Source organism: Stegodyphus dumicola, chromosome 10 (assembly GCF_044657685.1).
Source record: "Stegodyphus dumicola isolate Sdum_Otavi_A_Nest chromosome 10, ASM4465768v1".
In the NCBI taxonomy this organism is placed as follows: Eukaryota; Metazoa; Arthropoda; class Arachnida; order Araneae; family Eresidae; genus Stegodyphus; species Stegodyphus dumicola.
Window position 1 is genome coordinate 18,621,724 of NC_140777.1, and position 19,648 is coordinate 18,641,371.

At 34.4% G+C, this 19,648-nt stretch overlaps 2 protein-coding genes across 7 annotated transcripts in view; one reads left to right on the plus strand and one right to left on the minus strand.

The window, feature by feature from the left end:
• LOC118181685 (uncharacterized) overlaps positions 1 to 19,648 on the minus strand; it is a 293,765-nt gene that overhangs the window by 193,322 nt on the left and 80,795 nt on the right. The window contains exons 1-2 of one of the 3 annotated variants that reach the window (XR_015043301.1): positions 10,329 to 10,377; positions 10,175 to 10,226 (exon numbers count right to left, since the gene is read on the minus strand). The exons of 1 other annotated variant lie outside the window; for it this stretch is intronic. The gene's annotated coding sequence lies outside the window, so the exon portion shown is untranslated. Of the gene's footprint in view, positions 1 to 10,174; positions 10,396 to 19,648 lie in introns of those variants that run through there. One more of the 3 variants, XR_015043300.1, reaches the window with a different exon arrangement.
• LOC118201692 (uncharacterized) overlaps positions 1 to 19,648 on the plus strand; it is a 162,247-nt gene that overhangs the window by 120,651 nt on the left and 21,948 nt on the right. For all 4 annotated transcript variants that reach the window (XM_085824690.1, XM_085824687.1, XM_085824689.1 and 1 more), the window contains 4 exons: positions 558 to 713; positions 2,681 to 2,797; positions 12,234 to 12,618; positions 18,267 to 18,679. In XM_085824690.1, coding sequence (XP_085680816.1) covers positions 666 to 713; positions 2,681 to 2,797; positions 12,234 to 12,618; positions 18,267 to 18,679 — 963 coding nt within the window. In that variant the 5' untranslated portion in view covers positions 558 to 665. The remainder of the gene's footprint in view (positions 1 to 557; positions 714 to 2,680; positions 2,798 to 12,233; positions 12,619 to 18,266; positions 18,680 to 19,648) is intronic.

A 19,648-nucleotide genomic window follows, 5' to 3' on the forward strand; every position in this document is an offset into this window, starting at 1 on the left:
AAGAATGCTAATAAACACATTAGGTACATTATTTACAGGTGGGCAGTAGGTGGGAAAGTTCGAGTCCCTGTTCAGGTGGGCCGCAAGTGGGCGCAGTTTGGCGTCCTCATTCAATATTTCGTAGGTAAAGATATCAAAATTTCTCATATGGTCACAGTTCAGAGCTTTCGTGAAGAATTTCCTGTTGATCTTATTCAGGTGCTCTTTTAGAGTGTCCAGTTTTAAGTCTCTCACACTGTAAGTAACTTCGTGGTTTAAATACCGCTCCTCCTCATTAAATATTCAGCAAGATTCTAAAACTACGTTCTGGCCGGTAGTAGTAAGTTGAAGTTAAGAATTTGACAGGAAAGAAATTTTAACTTAAAATTTAACTGTTAATAAAATTAACATAATCCTTACATATATCTAAATATAAAGCGTTTATAAATAAAATGTGATAAATGTAACGCGTTTAAAAATAATACGTTCGTAAAGCATTTAATAAAAAGAATATAAATAAATATTAACAAATATTCCTAAAACTTGTCCTAATTCATGAAAGGTATTTTATTTTTCAGGATTCTATGAACTGTGATGGACCATTGAACTCTGTCCTGAAAGCTGAACGTCGTTCACCGAAAGTGTAAAAAATGGATGAAGAAATAAAAACCTAAAAAGGAATAAAAATGGCTCAAGTTGCCCAATCTCCTTTATCAAAAACAGATACACATCAGGTATGTCTCGAAACTCTTTTACTGTCCTTATAACTTTTCATATTGTTTCTACCTAATGTAATCATAATGTATTATTTTAAAAAAATTAAATAACGAAGAACTTGTATACTAAACGTATGTATGTTCCTCGCAATGTGGAACACCCATGCCAGCCAGAGCCACCGAATTTTTAATATACGTAGTTCTTCATCCATAAATCGGCACTTCGAAAACCAAATTTTGACTTTTGTATTTGTTTCTGATTCATTTTATATTTTGCACAAATTTTAAGAATATTTGTTAATAAACTCCGTGGTTTGAAAGCGAGATGTGGCAACACTGTTCGAAATAAAACATCATCTTCGGCGTCCCAGACTGTTGCCATTCAGTAAAAAACTTTTTAATTTGATTGATATAAATAAAACGCACTTAAATCGTGAGTTGTCTTTTTCGAAACATTAAATATTTTTATGATATGACACTAACTGGATTTCTTAAAATCATTACAAATTGTTTTCCTTTTTACTTCCTTATACGAAGTAAAAAGGAAGTATTGTAAACGCGTAAAGTTTCAGGCAGCATATTTCAACGAAAATATCCATTTTTAACCGCTATCGAATGCAATTTAACGATGTTTTTGCGTGATATCTGTACGTAAGGACAGAATAAAAGACTCTTTTCCTTCAAAAAAATAATAAAACTGCTTTAAAATTAATTCTGAAGAGAATTTTTCGTGGCGTCTGTACGAACGTATGTACGTACGTATCTCGAATAACTCAAAAACGAGTAGCCTCAGAACGTTGAAATTTTGTATATAGGACTGCTATAACATGTAGATGTGCACCTCGTATTTTGGTTGCAATCGGCCGTACCAAACGTATATAAATATATTTATATACATATCCACTCTATTACCCGGCTCAGTAATCTCAGTTTCTTTACTCTTATATGTTTGTAAATTGTACATTTTTTGCTTTAAAAATGATTGAATTATGTTGTTTTTATCTTCTGGTTAAGGATTTTATGCCTTAATCTGTGTAAATCTGTGTGCAATATTTTTAGAATTATCAACAATTTTAAAGTTGTTTAATTGCCGCTAAGCCTGTTCTTAATGGCGGCCATTGATGTTTACATTTGAAACAGGAGACGAGTGGATTTGTTGCCTATCTAGACAAACTTAGCTTCGCAACAACAAAGATAACGCATTCATTTATTATTGCCAATTAAATCATGCTTAATTCTTTCTGGAATTTTTTCGAGGAAATAAGCGTTTGAGAAATACTTCGTAATTTTTAATACAGATATTTTGAGTTTTTATGTATTTTTGCCTTCTCGCGAAGTGAGAACTGAATTAATTAAATGAGAAATACTCAATCGTCTGTGAAAACTGTTTCTGTTTTGTATTGTTTGCTTAATTTCTTTTATACATAGTTCTAGCTTTATTATAGTATTTGAATAGAACATGTGGCAACGAATAGATAATTCTTTAAATGATATACATTTTGTGCATTCTGAGTTATAATATGAATGAAATATAATACTGTTAAGTGAACCTAGCGCCAGAGTGTCGCTATGGTAAACAAAGTGAATTTTAAAGAATGCATTTATTCTATTGTGGTTTATGCGCTGTCGGCGAAGTAGGTTTAATTCATAGTAGGTTTAATCTAATAAGTTTAAATAAAATGAAAGAAAAAATGCGTATAATTTAATATTCCTTACAAGGAAGTCATGTGATGTACACATCAGATTTTTTAATACCTCTTTTAGACGGCTGGTCTCTCGGGCGATAAGTTTTTAAAGGAATATTACAGCGAATGTGAAAAAAAAAAAAAATATATATATACGGCAGCCGCTAGCACCCTATCAGGAATTTCTAAATTATGCTGTTTTTAAATATTTCATGATTTTTCTCTTGAATTTTATGTGTCATAAACACTGAACATTTTCAGATATTACGTTAATTTATATTTTATGACTGTCTTCAACAGAAATTCGATAAAGCCAAAATTGGAGATGGACAAGACATCAATAATTTCCTGTCTCAACAAGAAGCGCTGCGAAGAGCTACGTTGCTGAAGCATAGAAAAGTTTCTACGCAATTAAAAGTATGCTTTATCTGTTATTTACATCTTTCTGCTACAGTATTTATTTCGCGAATAATTTCAGTTGTTCAAAATTACTACTGATTTGTTGACGTATAAAGAAATACTAAATACATATAGATAAATATTCAAACTATTTTATTAGTTATATCCGCTCTTAAAATATTAATTCTTTTTTACTTTATTAGTATTATAGAATTATTAACAATAAACGCGGATGTCTCGTAAAACATGTTAGCAAAAAAAAAGTTTCCAAAGTTTATACTTCGTATTGGTTCCGACAGATGGCGCCACCAAAAACATTATTGCTTTTAATCTCAAATAACTAAGTTAGTCATTGCAAAGATGCTTCTCAAATTAGGAATACTTTGTGGTAAACGCTTGGAAAATCATTTTGAAAGTTTACTGACACTTTAAAAACTAAAATTTTTATAACAACTTTAGAGTTAAAAATGTTATAAACAATATTGTGTTTGGCGGCGAAAACTAATATTTAAACATACAAAATTATATAAATGGAAAATAATGAGATTACAAATTTTCATGTGGAGCTAAATGGAGAAGAAAAATCTTTTTTTGCTGTAGATGGACTATGTGATTTCAGCTTGTTACATCTTTTTATGACTTCAAAACTTTTGAGTGTAAATTGCGAATATGAACTAAATTATGATCACAGTTACATTAAATAAAGAACTCCTCGTTAAGAAAGAAGTATTTCAGAGTTTTATTCCCGTTATTTCTAGCTAAAACCAAACAGGGAAGCGGAAGGGCGATCCTTTTGAATTTAAGTGGTTTATTCTAAAATACATCTTCAGAACAAAGCTCCAAATATTCTAATACAACTGCGAAATTTTCTTGCAATTGTTGGAAGTGTTGCTAGTTGTGAGAAGAGTTTTCTAAATAAAATAATTTAAGAACTATATGTTTACTTCGCATTTAAAAACAATTTCTATACTATTTATATAAGAGGACATCAATTAAACCTCCACTATATCTTCGATGATTTTGTGAACAAAAAAAAGCAAGCAGAATAATAATGCAATTTTGAAACATCGCAGTTAAAGATTTTCTTCAAAAATAAACGTAGAGTTTTAAATTATTTCTCTATATGTCATTTTGACACTTTTTTAAGTTATTTTTTAAGCATATCGAGAAAAGCGGCAATTTCAAGGACCTGCTCTCAGCTGATAAAGCGAGAAGCAATTGAACAAATTTTCCACATTTGAGAATTCTCTCTTTTTTTATAATGATTTTCTTTTTAATTTGTTTATTAGTCTGGAAATAGTTTATGGATATATTGTATACTGGTTATTTGAGAATTAAAAAGTAAATATGCGTACATTTAAAACCAAACTTTTTAATTTCAAGAAGGTTTTGTTGTTAGGGATAAGCTATAGATGGCGCCACTAAATTTGCTTTTGATGAGTGAGTAAAGTAGCTATTATAAAATAAAAATAGATATTCATGTATAATATACTCTTAAATAAAAAAAAAGTGAAATTAACAGAAATAGAATAGAATTCAAAATTAATTTTTCTGAGCTATATAACGTACATACAGACGCAACAAAATATCCATTATGAATCCATTTTTAAACCAATTTACAATCCGTTTTGGAAAATGAGAGCCTTTTATTCCGTCCATACAGAAGTCAAGGTAAAAAAAAAAAAAAAAAAAAAATCCAGATAGATTCGGGAACAGTTAAAATGGACATTTCCGTTAAAATATGATGACCGAAGCTCTTCGCGATTACGTTCTTTCTTTGCTTCGCACAAAAACGTAAAAAGACGCACAGGATTTCAGTATTGGCACATGGCCAATTCGTAAATAAAATTGTAAATTAAAAATGCTAGTAAATCACGAAAGAACATCACAGAAGAAAAATCAGCCACGCATATTCTTCTAATTTACTTATTAACCAACCCCTCAATACAAATTTGAAATAATGTCAAAAATGGAAAATTTCGAAATTATCTCGGTAAAGGTTTGTTCGTTTGGTTATTCAGGAGTCAGGCATTTAACGAGGTTTTTTTTTTTCCCTTATAAGCAATATAATATTTTCCTAAACATAAGTACAATAACTTGAAAAATGTATAAAAAGTTATACTGCGTAATTTTTAGAAAATTAATTTTTTTTTTTTTAATTTAAAAATGCCAATACTACAGTATTCGAGTCGTTTAAGGGGACTCATACACCTTAAACCCCTTGTGATCTTCGAATATGTGACTGTTGCAAGAATTGGGATATTTTATTTATTTTTAAAGCAATTACTTCCAACATTTTACAGCTGACTACATAATATAGCTGCTTTGGAAAATAGTAACCAGAAAGTTTGTGTTGCCACAAACATTTTTGTAATTTAATCCTCTTTGTGACAAAATATTTCGCCATGTTTCCACCTTGCGCGCATGATATTTTAAAAATGGCTAATGGTACATACTTGAAATTGGACGGAATTCTTTATATGGGCACTTCTTTCTAACTGAACCAACAATCTGATGAATATTTTAATATTGAAAAATTTTATGGACGAAAACATTAAAAATTTTGTTAATAAAATTCATTTTATAAACTTAACTCAAGATAAAATAAAAATTTAACATGAAATTTTTAGAATTTTAGGTTCACAGTAGTTTCCAAATGTTATAAAAGCTTTATATTAAATATGGAATTAAATTATGAAACAGAATGTTTTAAACTGTGCGCGCAAGTTGGAAACATGACGAAAAATGTTGTCACAAAGCGGATTAAATTATAAAAATATTTTTGGCAACACAAACTTTCTGATTACTATTTCAGAAAGCAGCTATATTATGTAGTCAGCTGTAAAAAGTTCGTAGTAATTGCTTTTAAAATAAATAATTTATCCCAATTCTTGCAACAGTCACCTATTCGAACATCTTATGGGTTTTAAGGTGTATGAGTCCCCTTAAAACATTTTATAACTGGAAAACTATAGCTTCCGTGATGTTCCCAAAGTAGACTTATCCGAACACAGGCTTGACGATTTTATCACTCCCGGAAATAGATTTTGACCATCGTTCCCACATTTGCCTTCGCTTTCCACTCCCTCGTATAAACGCATGGATGTTTCTTACCTCCATGTATAAAAGCAAAGAAAGAGTGTATTTGTATTTCACCCAAATCTCATGTGGTTCGCATTAATCTGTCTTCAAGGGGGGGAGAGGCATTTGGCCTTCGTTAACTCTCTGGCTGATCACCCCGCTATTTCCACGGGCAACTCAAATGTAGCAAAATTTGCTCATGCCGCTTTTTCCGCGGGCATATGTTTTTCTTCCTTTATTGAGGATCGGATCCCGTTTTTTCCCCGTTTAACTATTGAAATACATTATATACAGTATTAGGCGTTTAGTTTACGTTTTTGGCCAAAAAATATCATTAGTTGTCCATTAAATTGCGGCATTTGAAGGAACGTGGTATTAGCGCTCAAACTTCACTTTTTGCCGCTTTTTTCTTACAGAAATAGCTGGTATAAAACGTTCAGCGATTATCTTGATTATTTAATTAAATTATTGAATTATTAATTAAATTTATTGATTAGATTAATAATTAGATTGATTATTAATTCGATTTATTGAATCTGGTGCAAAGACTGTGAAGTTGGACTTTGCCTTGAACCCTGTTTTTGAACTCTATCATGCTAAACTGCATTTCTAAGGTACTTTTCCCCTCAACGCATTATATTTTCTTAAATTTTATACATTTTACTTTTTTATATTATGCAATAAATAGAAATTAACTGTAATTCGACTGAAATTTATTTTAAAAAGTTTTTTTTTTTTTTTTTTTTTACATCTGAAATTCGTTTTTCTGGCAACTTAGTTTCTCATGATAAAAATCTATATAAAAAAATATTTTCTGGAAGGAAAAAGTGCATCTTTCAATTCTCCAATATATATTCCAATATATATAGATTTAAAATATGCAAAAGAAAAAATACACAATTTTGGAAGCGATTTCGGTCCACAAATTGAGCAGTCAGAGGGTTAAAGTTCAATTTCTAGTAGCAGTTTTTTTTTTTTTTTTTTTTTTTCTGAACTTACTAAAGCAGTGATCGCCAAAACGTCGACCGCGAGTTACTTGTAGCTCGCGGAAACATCTTCGGTAGATCACGTTAACTATTTTCGGTTGCCTAACCTTGATTCCTCCACTGAGCTGACGCTGGCACTGATTTTTTTTTTTTTTTTTTTTTTTCAAAAATTATTTTTCTATAAAATAGCTTTCTTGAAACTATGAAAATATTTTGCCTCTTGTTCCTTAAGAAAAATATCACATTTTGGTCCAGATTTGTCTCAAAGTGAAGGCAATGTTCAGCTCTATATATCTGTGTGAGATTTCTTTTTCCAGTATGAAATTCACTAAACATTTGTACAGAAATAAACCCACTGATGAATACCTGAACAACTGTTTTCAAATGGCAGCTACAACCTACTTCCCCAACAATTTAAAAAAAAAAAAAAAAAAAAGAATTCCATCCTCTTCATTAATGTTAATCAGTCTAATAAAACATGTCTGTTACTACATTTGTTATTTATTACTAACTATACTTCAATTTCTTTCTTATTTACAATTCAATTTCAATTTGTTATGTACAGTTTAATTTAAATTGACTTCAAATTTACTAGAAATGAAAGATTATAAGCAATGAATAAATATAAGATTTTTTAAAAATAAAGAAGAAAGTGGTTCTTTTGGATAGCTCACAGTAGGATTTAAAAAGGGTATGGCAGCTCTGAAGCTTTCATGGGTTTCGCGACCACAGCACTAAAGTGTACTGGTTATATTAGTTCTTTAACAAGGTCTTACGAAAGACAGTTTACGAACTAATTTCAAATTAAACTGTGGAAAAAATGGAATATATTAGAATTCAGAAACGTTAGGAAATCCTAGTGTATGTTGATAGGGCTTTTAGATAGAAACACATATATAAAAGTGAAAATAGACCCTGGGTTTGCCGATTCAACAACAGAAGAGAAAGTCTGTAACCAGAGAAGTTATGTACACACGGAAGATGAAGCAAGAACTAATTACAGAAATATAATATGAGGGTAAAAGTATAGTTTAGGGTACCTCTTGGCGAAACTTGGCGATTTTGGGCGGTACATGGATACCGATTTTGTGCAATTCTTTGACTCGTTATTTTGGCTTGCGAAGCGGCGATTTTTGCGCCAAAATTCGCCGCTACACAAAGCCAGAATAACAAGACAAACAATTGCACAAACTCGGTATCCATGTACACATCGACTTATTTTCACTTGAAAAAAAAAATCCCCGAATTGCACAAAAAAAAAGCATTGTGCACTTCTTTGACTTTATCCATGTACACGTTGACCTATTTTCACTTAAAAAAGAATCCCCGAATTGCACAAAAATGGCATTGCGCGCTCTTTTAACTTTAGCCATGTACACACGCCGAGCTATGTTTACTTGAAAAAAAAAATCCCAGAATTGCACAAACTTGCATTGCGCACTCCCTTTACTTTGTCCATGTACACATCGATATATTTTCACTTAAAAAGTCAAAGGAGCACCAAATTCTACAATATAGGCAAACAAAAAATACATAATCTCAATAAAATATATTTTAAACCAAACAATAAAATAACATAAAAAGGGAAAACATGTTATACATTTAAGCATTACCAAAAGCAAATATTCACTTACCATGATTTTCGAGTTCGCTTCGTACACCCAGAGCCACGTAAAAATCAAAATATCAATCATACTCAAATGACTTTTTCCAAACCAGGTACTCTTTCTGATCGAACGCTTCACATAGTGACCATCTGAACCTTTCTTCCTACAAATCCATTCAAATCCATCTAAACGGATTTTATGTTCGACTAGACGCATATCCTTCCTACGTACAGGACACTTACAATGGCTACTAAGTAAACCTTCATTTATATACCAGTCAATTAAAGTTTTTTTCCCTTTCGCTCTAAATCGTAAAAAAACTTCAAATTAATCTTACTGCATTCGGCCATTCTACCGTCTAAAGAATCAAACCAACAAACACCACAAAAACGCTTACAAAACATCCCATGATTCAAAATTTCGCAGAATCATGCACCCTATTACGTCACGATAGGGTTTCCATAACATTCAACTACTCAGGCTACCATAAATGAAACAACAACTTGGCGATAAATCAAACAACTTCACCATAATACAAAGGGTACCTTAAAGTCTACTCTGCCCATAGCCTTTTCCAGAATCACTACTTCATATTTGTCTTTTAATCTTACAACTACGTCACCGTTCTTTTTCGTGAATACATTTATGACTCCTATACCTAGTTTACTAGTGTCTGTCTAACTGATGAGAAATTTCTTCATAGACATCTTTCTGTTTATCAACAGATCTTAACAATATTTCATTATCCCTACTTTTTTCTTTTTTAGCTCTCTTCTCCAAATCATCATTAACTATAACTTTTATCTCTTACTCCATTCCCATCTTGTTCAGTAACATAGCCTCTTTCCTCTCTACAATTTAGCGTACTCTTTATATCCTTTATTTCATACAAATTCCTTCCTCCTTTTGTCTTGAATTCTCTAAATCCAATTCATTAACACAGCATTTCTCTACCCATTTGGCTATAAAGGCCAGTCCGGAAGACAAGTCATGGATTATATCGTTTATCTTTCATAACGTCTATAGTATCATAGAGACCCTGAATTACTCCTAAAACATCAGCCTTTTGCATATCTTTGTCTATCTCTCGAATACTTCTATTAAAACTCTCTTTTTCATTCAAAGAAGACATATTTAAATTATAAATTTTTATTTCTTAAGAACCACGGTAAGGGACAAATAAAATTCTAATACATATATTTACATTACACAAACAGCTCTAAAAACACACAAACAACTCTCAATGTCAGTTGAAATACTGTATTTCTTCGAGAAACTCTGAAAATATCTAAAAGTTACTAAAAATCGCAGCAAAAATTTATAATTTCAATAAGATACACATTAAAAATCCTTCGGAACGAAGTTCTGCAGAATATGCAATAAATTCAATAACTCGACCAACGGGCCGAAAACAAATCAGGTCAGCGCATCAAATTATCGATTAGTATCTTCTGGATTCATTGAAAGTACAATTAGAAAATTTTTCACTCGGCTGAAAGATACCTGGTGCCGGTGCAAAACTCAAAAGATAAACATTTGTCCGCCACGCTAAGCCTAATCGTAGTATTTGAAAATAAAAGTGTTCACAACTTTAAAAATATCAATCCCAAAAACGTAAAAACAAGCATATGTATAAAGAAAGGTGTATACAATAAAAGCACAGTCACTAAAGTTATTTGCACGGTCTTTAAATAGCTAAACCAGCATAAAAACTTACTTACCTATGCTAATGAGCTGTACGGCAAGCTTCGAAATTTAAAATTCTTCAGTCTTCTAAAATAATGAACATCTTTCAGTCAGAAGCATAAATACTTGAACCGGAACACACCAACAATCAAAATAAAACACTTTCGAAAAGATAGAATCACTTCTCACCAAAATATAAGGGTTTTAATCAGAGCACTCACAAACACCAACATGTCTGCCGACCTGCGCAAAGAGCAAAGTAAGGGTATACTAAATTACCCATTTACGCGCTTTCCTTCGGACTCCCTTAACCGCTTGACATTAGAAATTACCGTATTCCGGAAGATCGACGCAGAGCACTCTGTGAAGTTACTGGCTAGGATCTTCTGTATGTGGTCTCAGCCAGGACGGTATATAATCAGTCTTCACAGGATTAGAACCGCTGTTAATTCGGGGGACGGGTTCAGTCTTGGCAGGGATCGTAATGGTACTGTTTTGTCCGTTCCTTGGCTGTTGAGTTGGAAGGTTGTCCTTAGGGGTTTGACTCCCCTTGGTCAACTCTAGGGGACGGACTACGTCGTTCTTTCTATCTTTTCTGGTGGATGCGCAGCCGTCTATATGTGACTTGCGAAAGTAAACCCAGACTGTATGTACATATACAGGGGTTGGACAAAAATATGGAAACACCTTTAAAAAAACACGTTTCTTTGCTTAATATGGTGTAGGAAACCCGTTGGCATCCAAAACAGCTTGCAGTCTTCTCGGAATGGATAAATACAGTTCCTGTATGTTTGCCAAGGGAATATTATACCATTCTTCCTGCAAAACGGTAGCAAGTTCGGATAACGATGTTGGCGGTGGATAACGAGAACGCACTTTCCGTTCCAATGTAGACCACAAACGTTCGATAATATTCAGGTCTGGTGACTGTGGTAGCCAGGGGAGATGGGACAACTCATCCTCGTGCTCAGAAAACCAGTCCTGGACAATGTAAACTGTGTGAACAGGGGCTTTGTCGTCTTGGAAGACACCATCACCATCGGGGAACAAAGTTTGTACCATGGGATGAACTTGATCGGCCAAAATGTTCACATAAGTCTTGGCAGTGATGTGCCCTGACACAGTTATCATGGGGCTAGGAGAACCACGATATGGCTGCCCAAACCATAATAGAACCCCCGCCATGTTTCACTCTTGGCAACAAGCAGTCTGTATTATAGGCTTGAGATGGCGTTCTCTAGATGTAAACTCGGCCAGAAGTGGGAAACAATGTGAAAGAAGACTCGTCAGACCATATTACTCGCTTCCACTGCTCTATAGTCCAGGCTTTATGACTTAAACACCACCTTTTCCTGTTACGGGCATTAGCATCACTGATGAGTGGCTTCTCAATTGCAGCACGGCCAGCAATTCCCTGTTTATGAAGCTTCCTTCTAATTGTTTTGGTACTCACAGGGTTCGGTAACACAACATTCCTTTCAGCAGTAACTTTTGCAGCTGTGGTCTTCTTATTTTTCGTCACAATTGCCCTTAATGATCGTCTGTCACGATCACTCAGGACACACTTTCGTCCGCGCTGTGATTTAGCAGATGATGTTTTTCCGCTTTTCAAATATGCGGAATAAATCTTCGATACAGTACCTCTTGAAACACTAAACACCTCGGCTACCTTGCTTACGGAAGCACCTTCCATACGTACTCCAACAATTTGCCCACGTTCGAAATCTGTTAACTCTGACATAATGAAATGACAACCTCACATAACAGTACTCCGAACTGTTTAGAACATTTACGAAGTTGTATAGGTGGCGTCAGTAGTCAAAACGCCAGTGCCACCTACATATTTCATTAAAATCAATCTTTCTTTTCAAACATGCATTTCACAAGGTGTTTCCATATTTTTGTCCATCCACTGTATGTCCTCTTGGGTTGGCCGGGGGTTATGTTTCCTTTGATCGGTTGGGGCGATTAACCGTGTATGGCTAATTTAAGCTGGGTCTGGGTGTCCTTTCTCCGTGGTGACGGTTTAGTCAGTAACAGATCATTGTTGAATTTTACACTTCGTTTTATACCAGACATTGTATTCTTTCACAGCTAGATATGGTACAGCGTCAGCTCAACAACCTTCGCAGGACAGTTCCAGAATCCGAGAACGACAGGCAGTTCTATCGTCAGCAAATGTCTGAACTGTCCAACGAGTTACAGGATTTGGGTTCTACGTTAGAGAAGATGGAGCGAAATGCATACTATGCAAGACGAAGAATGTTAAGACACTACGGAACCGATTTCGGTAGCACGGGAGCCCTTCACCTTTCTTCTTCCCATCCAGCTATATATTCCTCCAGTGAAACTTTAAGCCAGTCTTCAGGAAGGAATAGCCTCAAGAAGAAGGTTTACCATATGATGTCTTCGCCAACCGAGAAGCTCAGGAAGAGGCATCTGTTTGGAGAACTAAGGGCTGTAGCATCGTTGTCATCATGTAAGTTTGAAATTTAAATTAATAATGTGGTATTTCAGTATTAAAGCGCCACCGCATGCACTTAGGCGACATTTGGGAAATTTTAAAAAGCACTATGGCAACCTTCAGAAAACGAAAAACCACAACATTGGAAGCATAATAAGTAGCATTTATTTTCCTGAAGTGATATTTATTTATTTATGTAAGAATAAGATTTATTTACATTTGTGGAGACTATAATTCGGTAACTGCTGGTAAATATTCATACAAACTGCAAACATTTTCTTTTATCACACACATTGCCACTAAATAAATTCTAATAAATATGAATCCAAGTTTTGCCAGCCATTTTTCGTTGCCAGACATTTGTCGCAGCTTAAATACGAGGGTTGAAACTTTAATAGTGGCAACACAGCTGAAAAAACGCTACGCAACAAAACCAAAGAATATCGCGTATACCACACGTAAACTACATACCTACCTTACCTCTCAGCAAAAAGACTCGTCCTGCCTATGTCACGCGCATGCGGAGTGACGCGAAAAACGGGTCCTTGTATGGAGCGCAAGTTGTGACTGATTTGTTTAAGCGATGGGGCTGGGCAGTGCTTTACCATCCACCATACTCCTCAGATCTAAGCCCTTGTGACTATGACTTAATTCCTAAGATGAAGGAACCACTTCGTGGCACTCGCTTCCAAACTGTTCCTGAGATTCTTGCGGCAGTAGACCGGTCCATTCAAACTATCAACAAAACAGGCGCTGCTACAGGTATTCTGCGACTTCCACATCGTTGGAAACCGGTTGTACACAATGCTGGCGACTATATTGAAGGACTGTAAAACATGGCGACATGAATCACTTTTGTATTCCTTGTAAATAAATAGTTGCCACTATTAAAGTTCCAACCCTCCTATAAAGCTTATAAGTAATTTTATTAGGTGGTCATTTTTACACTTTTGCTTAGTATACAAAGTCCATGCTCTGAGATGAAATTAGGAATTACCATTTGAGTTCAGTATACGAAGTCCGTGCTATTGTAAGAAAACCGCAGCTTCGTTTTCAGTTGATAATAAATTAAATATGATCTATATTTTAGTGGGAAAATCAATAATGAAGAGGACGAAAGAATGAACAAAATCGCGAAGAACCTGAATTTCAAATTGACGGCAAGTTTAAAGTTGCCAGCATTTAAAAAGGAAATAATTAACAATAGAACAATATCAAGCTATGTTTTACAGGAAAATCACGCAGAATCACAACGTCGCAACACAATAATCACAACGTCGCAACACAAGAATCACAATATCGCAACACAAGGATCACAACATCGCAACAGAGGATTCACAACAACATTACAGGAATTGCAACATCGCAAACAAAACAGTCTGAAAATCAAATCCGTTTCAGGTTAAAAATCTGGCGATTATTCATTCCAAACTAGGCGACTAATTTTCCAATTTTAGCTATAGACCGAAGTGGCTGCTTTAGTCCTGAAATACTGTAATTTGAAATTAAATTTTAAATGAACTCCGCCCTTTATAAATATCTGATACCCCGGCTAAATATCTGAAAATACCATACGTCTGAAATCAAAAGATGCGAATCTTTAGAACAGAAGCGGACACATAGTTGTGGCCGAGGGCCTAAAAATGTTTTTTGGGTATTTTTCCGTTTCGCCGGCGCAAATCTCGCCAAGCAGACTTTATTGGCGACAACACACAGTATACGGATAAAAAATTTTAACAAATGTTAGTTCTAAGAAATTTTTATTTTGAAGATATGAACATTTTAATATTGCTTAAAATTTTGTAACAAGACATTAATTTAAGAATTTACTATGCTTTCGTGCTTTTTTTTCATGGAATTTACTATACTTTCAACACCCTGATTCGCAGTTCCTTGTCACGTCACCCCAAGTGATCTCATCTCCCGTAAACTACGCTACAAAAATCTAATTCTCTCAGTAATGATCAACATTAATTTCAAGTTAAATCTTAATTTGGAATACAAGTTTAAATGCAAGAATTATTTCAATTCGTACGAATAGCTTACTCCAAAATTATGTAAAACCGCAGTACTTTTACTTCGCTAGTGCATTCTCATTAGAATGGATGAATTTAAAGGTATAAAATTTAACTATCTGGGTAAAAATTCTATGTAATTGTATACCAGTATTGAAAGAAACAATCAATATGATAAGAAATGGCTGCGACTTGTTTTGAAAATGATTACCAGCAAGGAAATTTCGTTTGGTATCGGTTGTACTATTTTCGGCGACTTTATCGCTTGCGCCGGCAAAATGGAAAAGTACCGTTTTTTGCAGTGTATCATGTGGGCGGAGTTGCGACAATCTTTAAATCTTTAGCGATTCTCCTATTGTTTACAGGACGCAATGGAAGGAAACGCCAAGTAGAATTTTTTTTTTTTTTTTTAATTTACGATTACAGTTTAAAAAAAATTAAAACATAAATCAAAACTGGGATCTGTTCAAATGGTCATCAAATGATTGACATGTCTATTGTTTCATTTTCAAATAGAGAAGAAACGTTGATGCTGTTGCCAATGCTCACTTGCCTGAGCTATAAGTCAGCCCAAGCCAACGAAATTCCAAGATACGCCTCCCGTTGGCAACAGCCTTGAGCACCTTGCAGGTGACAGCGCGATTTAGCTCAGTTCCGTGCCCAGTTTTGGTGGAGAGCACCCTGGCGGGACGGGTCCGATGGTCTCTCACCGCTCTTTCCCTACCAGCAACCTCTCGAGAGGATGTTCGGCTCGCCGCATATTTTGAGTGCCCTCATGTGGCATGGACACTATACATTTACAAACATCCATGCCTTCTCCGGGGCACTTCGGCACGGCAGTCAGCGACGCTAAATTTGATTTTGATGCGATTTCAGCGCAAAATCGAGTAAGAAAGAGATGAGAATGGCGTTGCACAGGATTTCATACCGGACCGAATCTTTACAAATAATTTTTTTGAGTGAAATATACTCGCATTTTTCCTTCTTTCCACGTAAGCGTCTCAGCTAGTTAGATACAAGCATTGATTGGTTATGAAAGACTTCTGCGTTGGTAACCTCCATGCTCGTAATGAGCCACTTTTTTTTTTTTTTTTTTTTTTATATGAAAACTCAGAAGTGGCCCGGGGTGTTTGGAAATTTTGTATCGCGTGACAAATGCGAAAAACTGCCCTAAACCTTTGTCCTCCGGAAGTGTTTTTAATGTGATGTGTGATATGGCTGTTCGGATTTGCTATTTAATCACACCGATGGCTGTGAGGCATTATAATTGTTATAGTCCGACCGCCTCATCCGCGATCATGAGTGCAAACACGCATGCGCCATTCGGATCGAATTCTTCTCAAAACAAGGTGGAAGGATGGGAACTTTCTTTTCCTCGAGCATATAACTTCTCTCTTTCTGAAGAAGAGAAGATTTTCACGTGACTGTTCACGTCGCAGTAAGTAATGACGCCACTTTTGGAAGAGATTGTGTTTTGGCAGAATGCCAACCAAGGTTGCGTTTGAGACGGTCCAACTATACCGAGTAGTAAATGCAGCAGAAAACCAATCTAACTACTTGGGCAGAAGGGAGTTACTGAGCAGCAAGTTGATTGCAACGTTTTTTAGAGAGCAGAAAGAGATGCATAAAGTAGAGTAAGACAATCTTTCAAAGAAGAGGTCGAAAAAAGATTAAATTATAAATTAATTATTTACTTGTATATTCTTATGAAAAATCTTAATTATGCAAATAATATTAATTTTTGTAAGTACACTGCGAAAAAAAAAAAAAAAGAAAGGGGAAAAAAAAAGAAAAGAAAAAGAAAGAAAGAAAGAAAGAAAGAAAAAATGAGATAGTTCTATATCTCCCGTTCTACTGGTCCGATTGACGAAGTTCAACTTGCGTATTTCATGTCCCGAAAACGAGACTTAGGATATGTGTTAGATTTATATATAGCATTGTTTTAATATATGTATTTCGACACAAAATCGGACTCTTTCTGAAATGACATGCCAGTTGTTTTCCATATTTCGATTCTACGACTCAAATTATGACAAACTGCCAAATTTTGTAAAAACCGCACGAGAAGTTTTCTAAAAATTAGCTCTCAAAATTTTAGCTCCTTAATGTTAATTGAATTTGATATATATTTATGAAAATCTATTTTTTTACTAAACGTACTTGATTCCTTCTTCCAGAATTCGAAATTTAGGCTTCATCCAAATATAATTCGCACATCTTTTATTATTCATTTTAAAAATTTGTATTTTTAAATATTTTTCATAAATTTTTTGAAAACCTTTTTGTGTTATAACCTATAAAAATTTTAACATCATCTTAAAGTAGATGTACTTCTAAGCATATCTGGAAAAAATTAGAGTTTTTTTTATTCAAAACTTCTTAGGAATTACGTGAATAAGGTTACGATAAATTAAGAATTCCGCCAATCTTGGCGCAAACTGAAAAAAATCCGCCAAGATAAATTTTAAAATTTCTCTGTAAATTTCTCACCAAAATTACAAAAAATCACAAAATTTAATATCTAGGCAAAATTTGAGTAGTAGAATCGAAATATGAAAAAAAAACGGATATGTCATTTTAGAAAAGTCCGATTTTGTGTCAAAATACCTATATTAGAATAATTGCTGTATATAAATCTAATATAGATCCTAGGTCGCGCTTACGAGAAAAACGCAATTTGAATTTCGTCAATCGGCTCAGTAGAGCGGGAGATACAGAACTGCCCCCCCCACCTGTTTTTTGCAGAGTCCCTTTCTCCCTTCTTTCTGCGTACCTTCGTAGTGTAACGGTGGCATACTCGGCGTGTATTCGAGAGGTCCAGGTTCGAGTCCTGGCGAAGGATTGCTCATTTTTCAAGTCTACAGCATAAAAAAATCTAATAAATCTAGAGTTAAGAATTAAAAAAGGTGTTAGATACCAACCTCTCGAGAGGACTTTCGGCTCGCCGCATATTGAGAGTGCCTTCATACCGCGCAGACACTATACACTTACAAACATCGATGCCTTCTCCAGGATTCGAACCCGAGCCCTACGGTACCGCAGTAGGCTACAGCTGTACCATCTGGATTTAATATTGAATATTTAACTGTCATTATATTCAGATAACAAAATGTAACCAACAGAAATACTTTAAAGATACCAAACTCTAGATTTCATACAAAAAATAAATACAAATTTGAATTTTTTTATCTTTGCAATATTTTATTACTAATATTACTACTATTGTTTGTATATGATTGAATAAATATTTAGTAAGCAAAATTTTAAATGCTTTTCTTAATTCTGGTCCGTCAGCTATTTCCAAATTTGTGGGTTCGGCCTGCATACACTTTGAGACCGCTGCATTATGTTATGCAATACTAATTCATCCTATACTAGTACTAATCCTACACAAAATTTTTAATACCAAGATAATAAATAGTTTTTCAACATTCGTTGCTGCACAACCCCCATGCCCCACGCCCAGCGACTTAAAATGTTTACGTTTAATTAAAGCTTGGCAGTCCAGTCACCTTAACATTCCAAACAGCAATGTGACCTTTTAACGGTATGTCGTCCGCTTCGCCTAAATGTTTTACTGCCAATTAACTACTTGCTTGATGAATATTCTTCTTATTTATTGCCATCTGCTTCTTTTTCCATTTCTAGTGAATATTAAATCAACTTCCCACGCTAGCTGTGAAGACGTCAACATCTCCAAGGATGCGAAACCGTGGAAAGGACCGTTCAAGTTTTTAGGAAACTTAATGGATTCCCGTATTCGCAGGAAACTTTGGGGATCCACAAAACGGATCAAGTCCGAAGACAATATCCTCGAAGAGAAAAAGGCCAGCAGTTCCTTGGATATCAGCAAAGACTGTAATGGATTCAATACATCCGGGATTGAGGATAACTTGTCGTCCTCCTCCTCCTCAGAATCCAGCGATGAGGAAGAGGTGGAAGAATCCGAAAAATGGGTGTCAACTGTTCCGGCAAAGCACGTGTGGAAAGCTCCCGTTGTTAGAAAAGTTGCTAGCAGTCAACGCGCACAAATCGATCCAGCTATCTTGGCAGAGATTGAGGTAATTAATTATACTATTGCCTCGACTGATTAATTAAATTAATTAAACATTTCATACATGACTAATGCGTATTTACGTATTAACGTAACCACCTTGAGGAAAATTAAGAATTCGTTACAAAGGAAAAGGCTAAAGCCACTTATCGGTTGCAAACTGTCGATTTTGGCAACTTCCTCTTAAAACGATTGTCAGACTTCCGATAATTACCGTCAAGTCGGCAAACTTAATCAGCGTATCAAAAGAAAACATACTTAAGTTAAAATACAAATTTTAATTTTTAAATAAAGATTATATAATACATTAAAATGGCAAAACAGATGCGTTTTTCGCGAAATCATTCTGCAGACTTTTTCCATGTTCTTCTCCTCATCTACACATTAATCTATTTTTGCTTTAAAAAAATCTGATATGTACACCACATGACTTCCTTGTACGGAATATTAAATTATACGCATTTTTTCTTGCATTTCATTTAAACTTATTAGATTGAATTAAACCTACTTCGCCGACAGCGCATAAACCACAATAGAATAAATGCATTCTTTAAAATTCACTTTGTTTACCATAGCGACACTCTGGCGCTATGTTCACTTAACAGTATTATATTTCGTTCATATTATAACTCAGAATGCACAAAATTTATATCATTTAAAGAATTATCTAATCATTGCAACATGTTCTATTCAAATACTATAATAAAGCTAGAACGATGTATAAAAGAAATGAAGCAAACAAAATAAAAAAGAAACAGTTTTTCACAGACGATTGAGTATTTCTCATTCAATCAATTCAGTTTTCACTTCGCGACAAGGCAAAAATACATAAAAACTCAACATATATGTATTAAAAATTACGAAGTAAATCTTAAACGCTTATTTCCTCGAAAAAATTCCAGAAAGTAAGCATGATTTAAATAATAAATGAAGGAGTTATCTTTGTTGTTGCGAAGCTAAGTTTCTGTAGAATGGC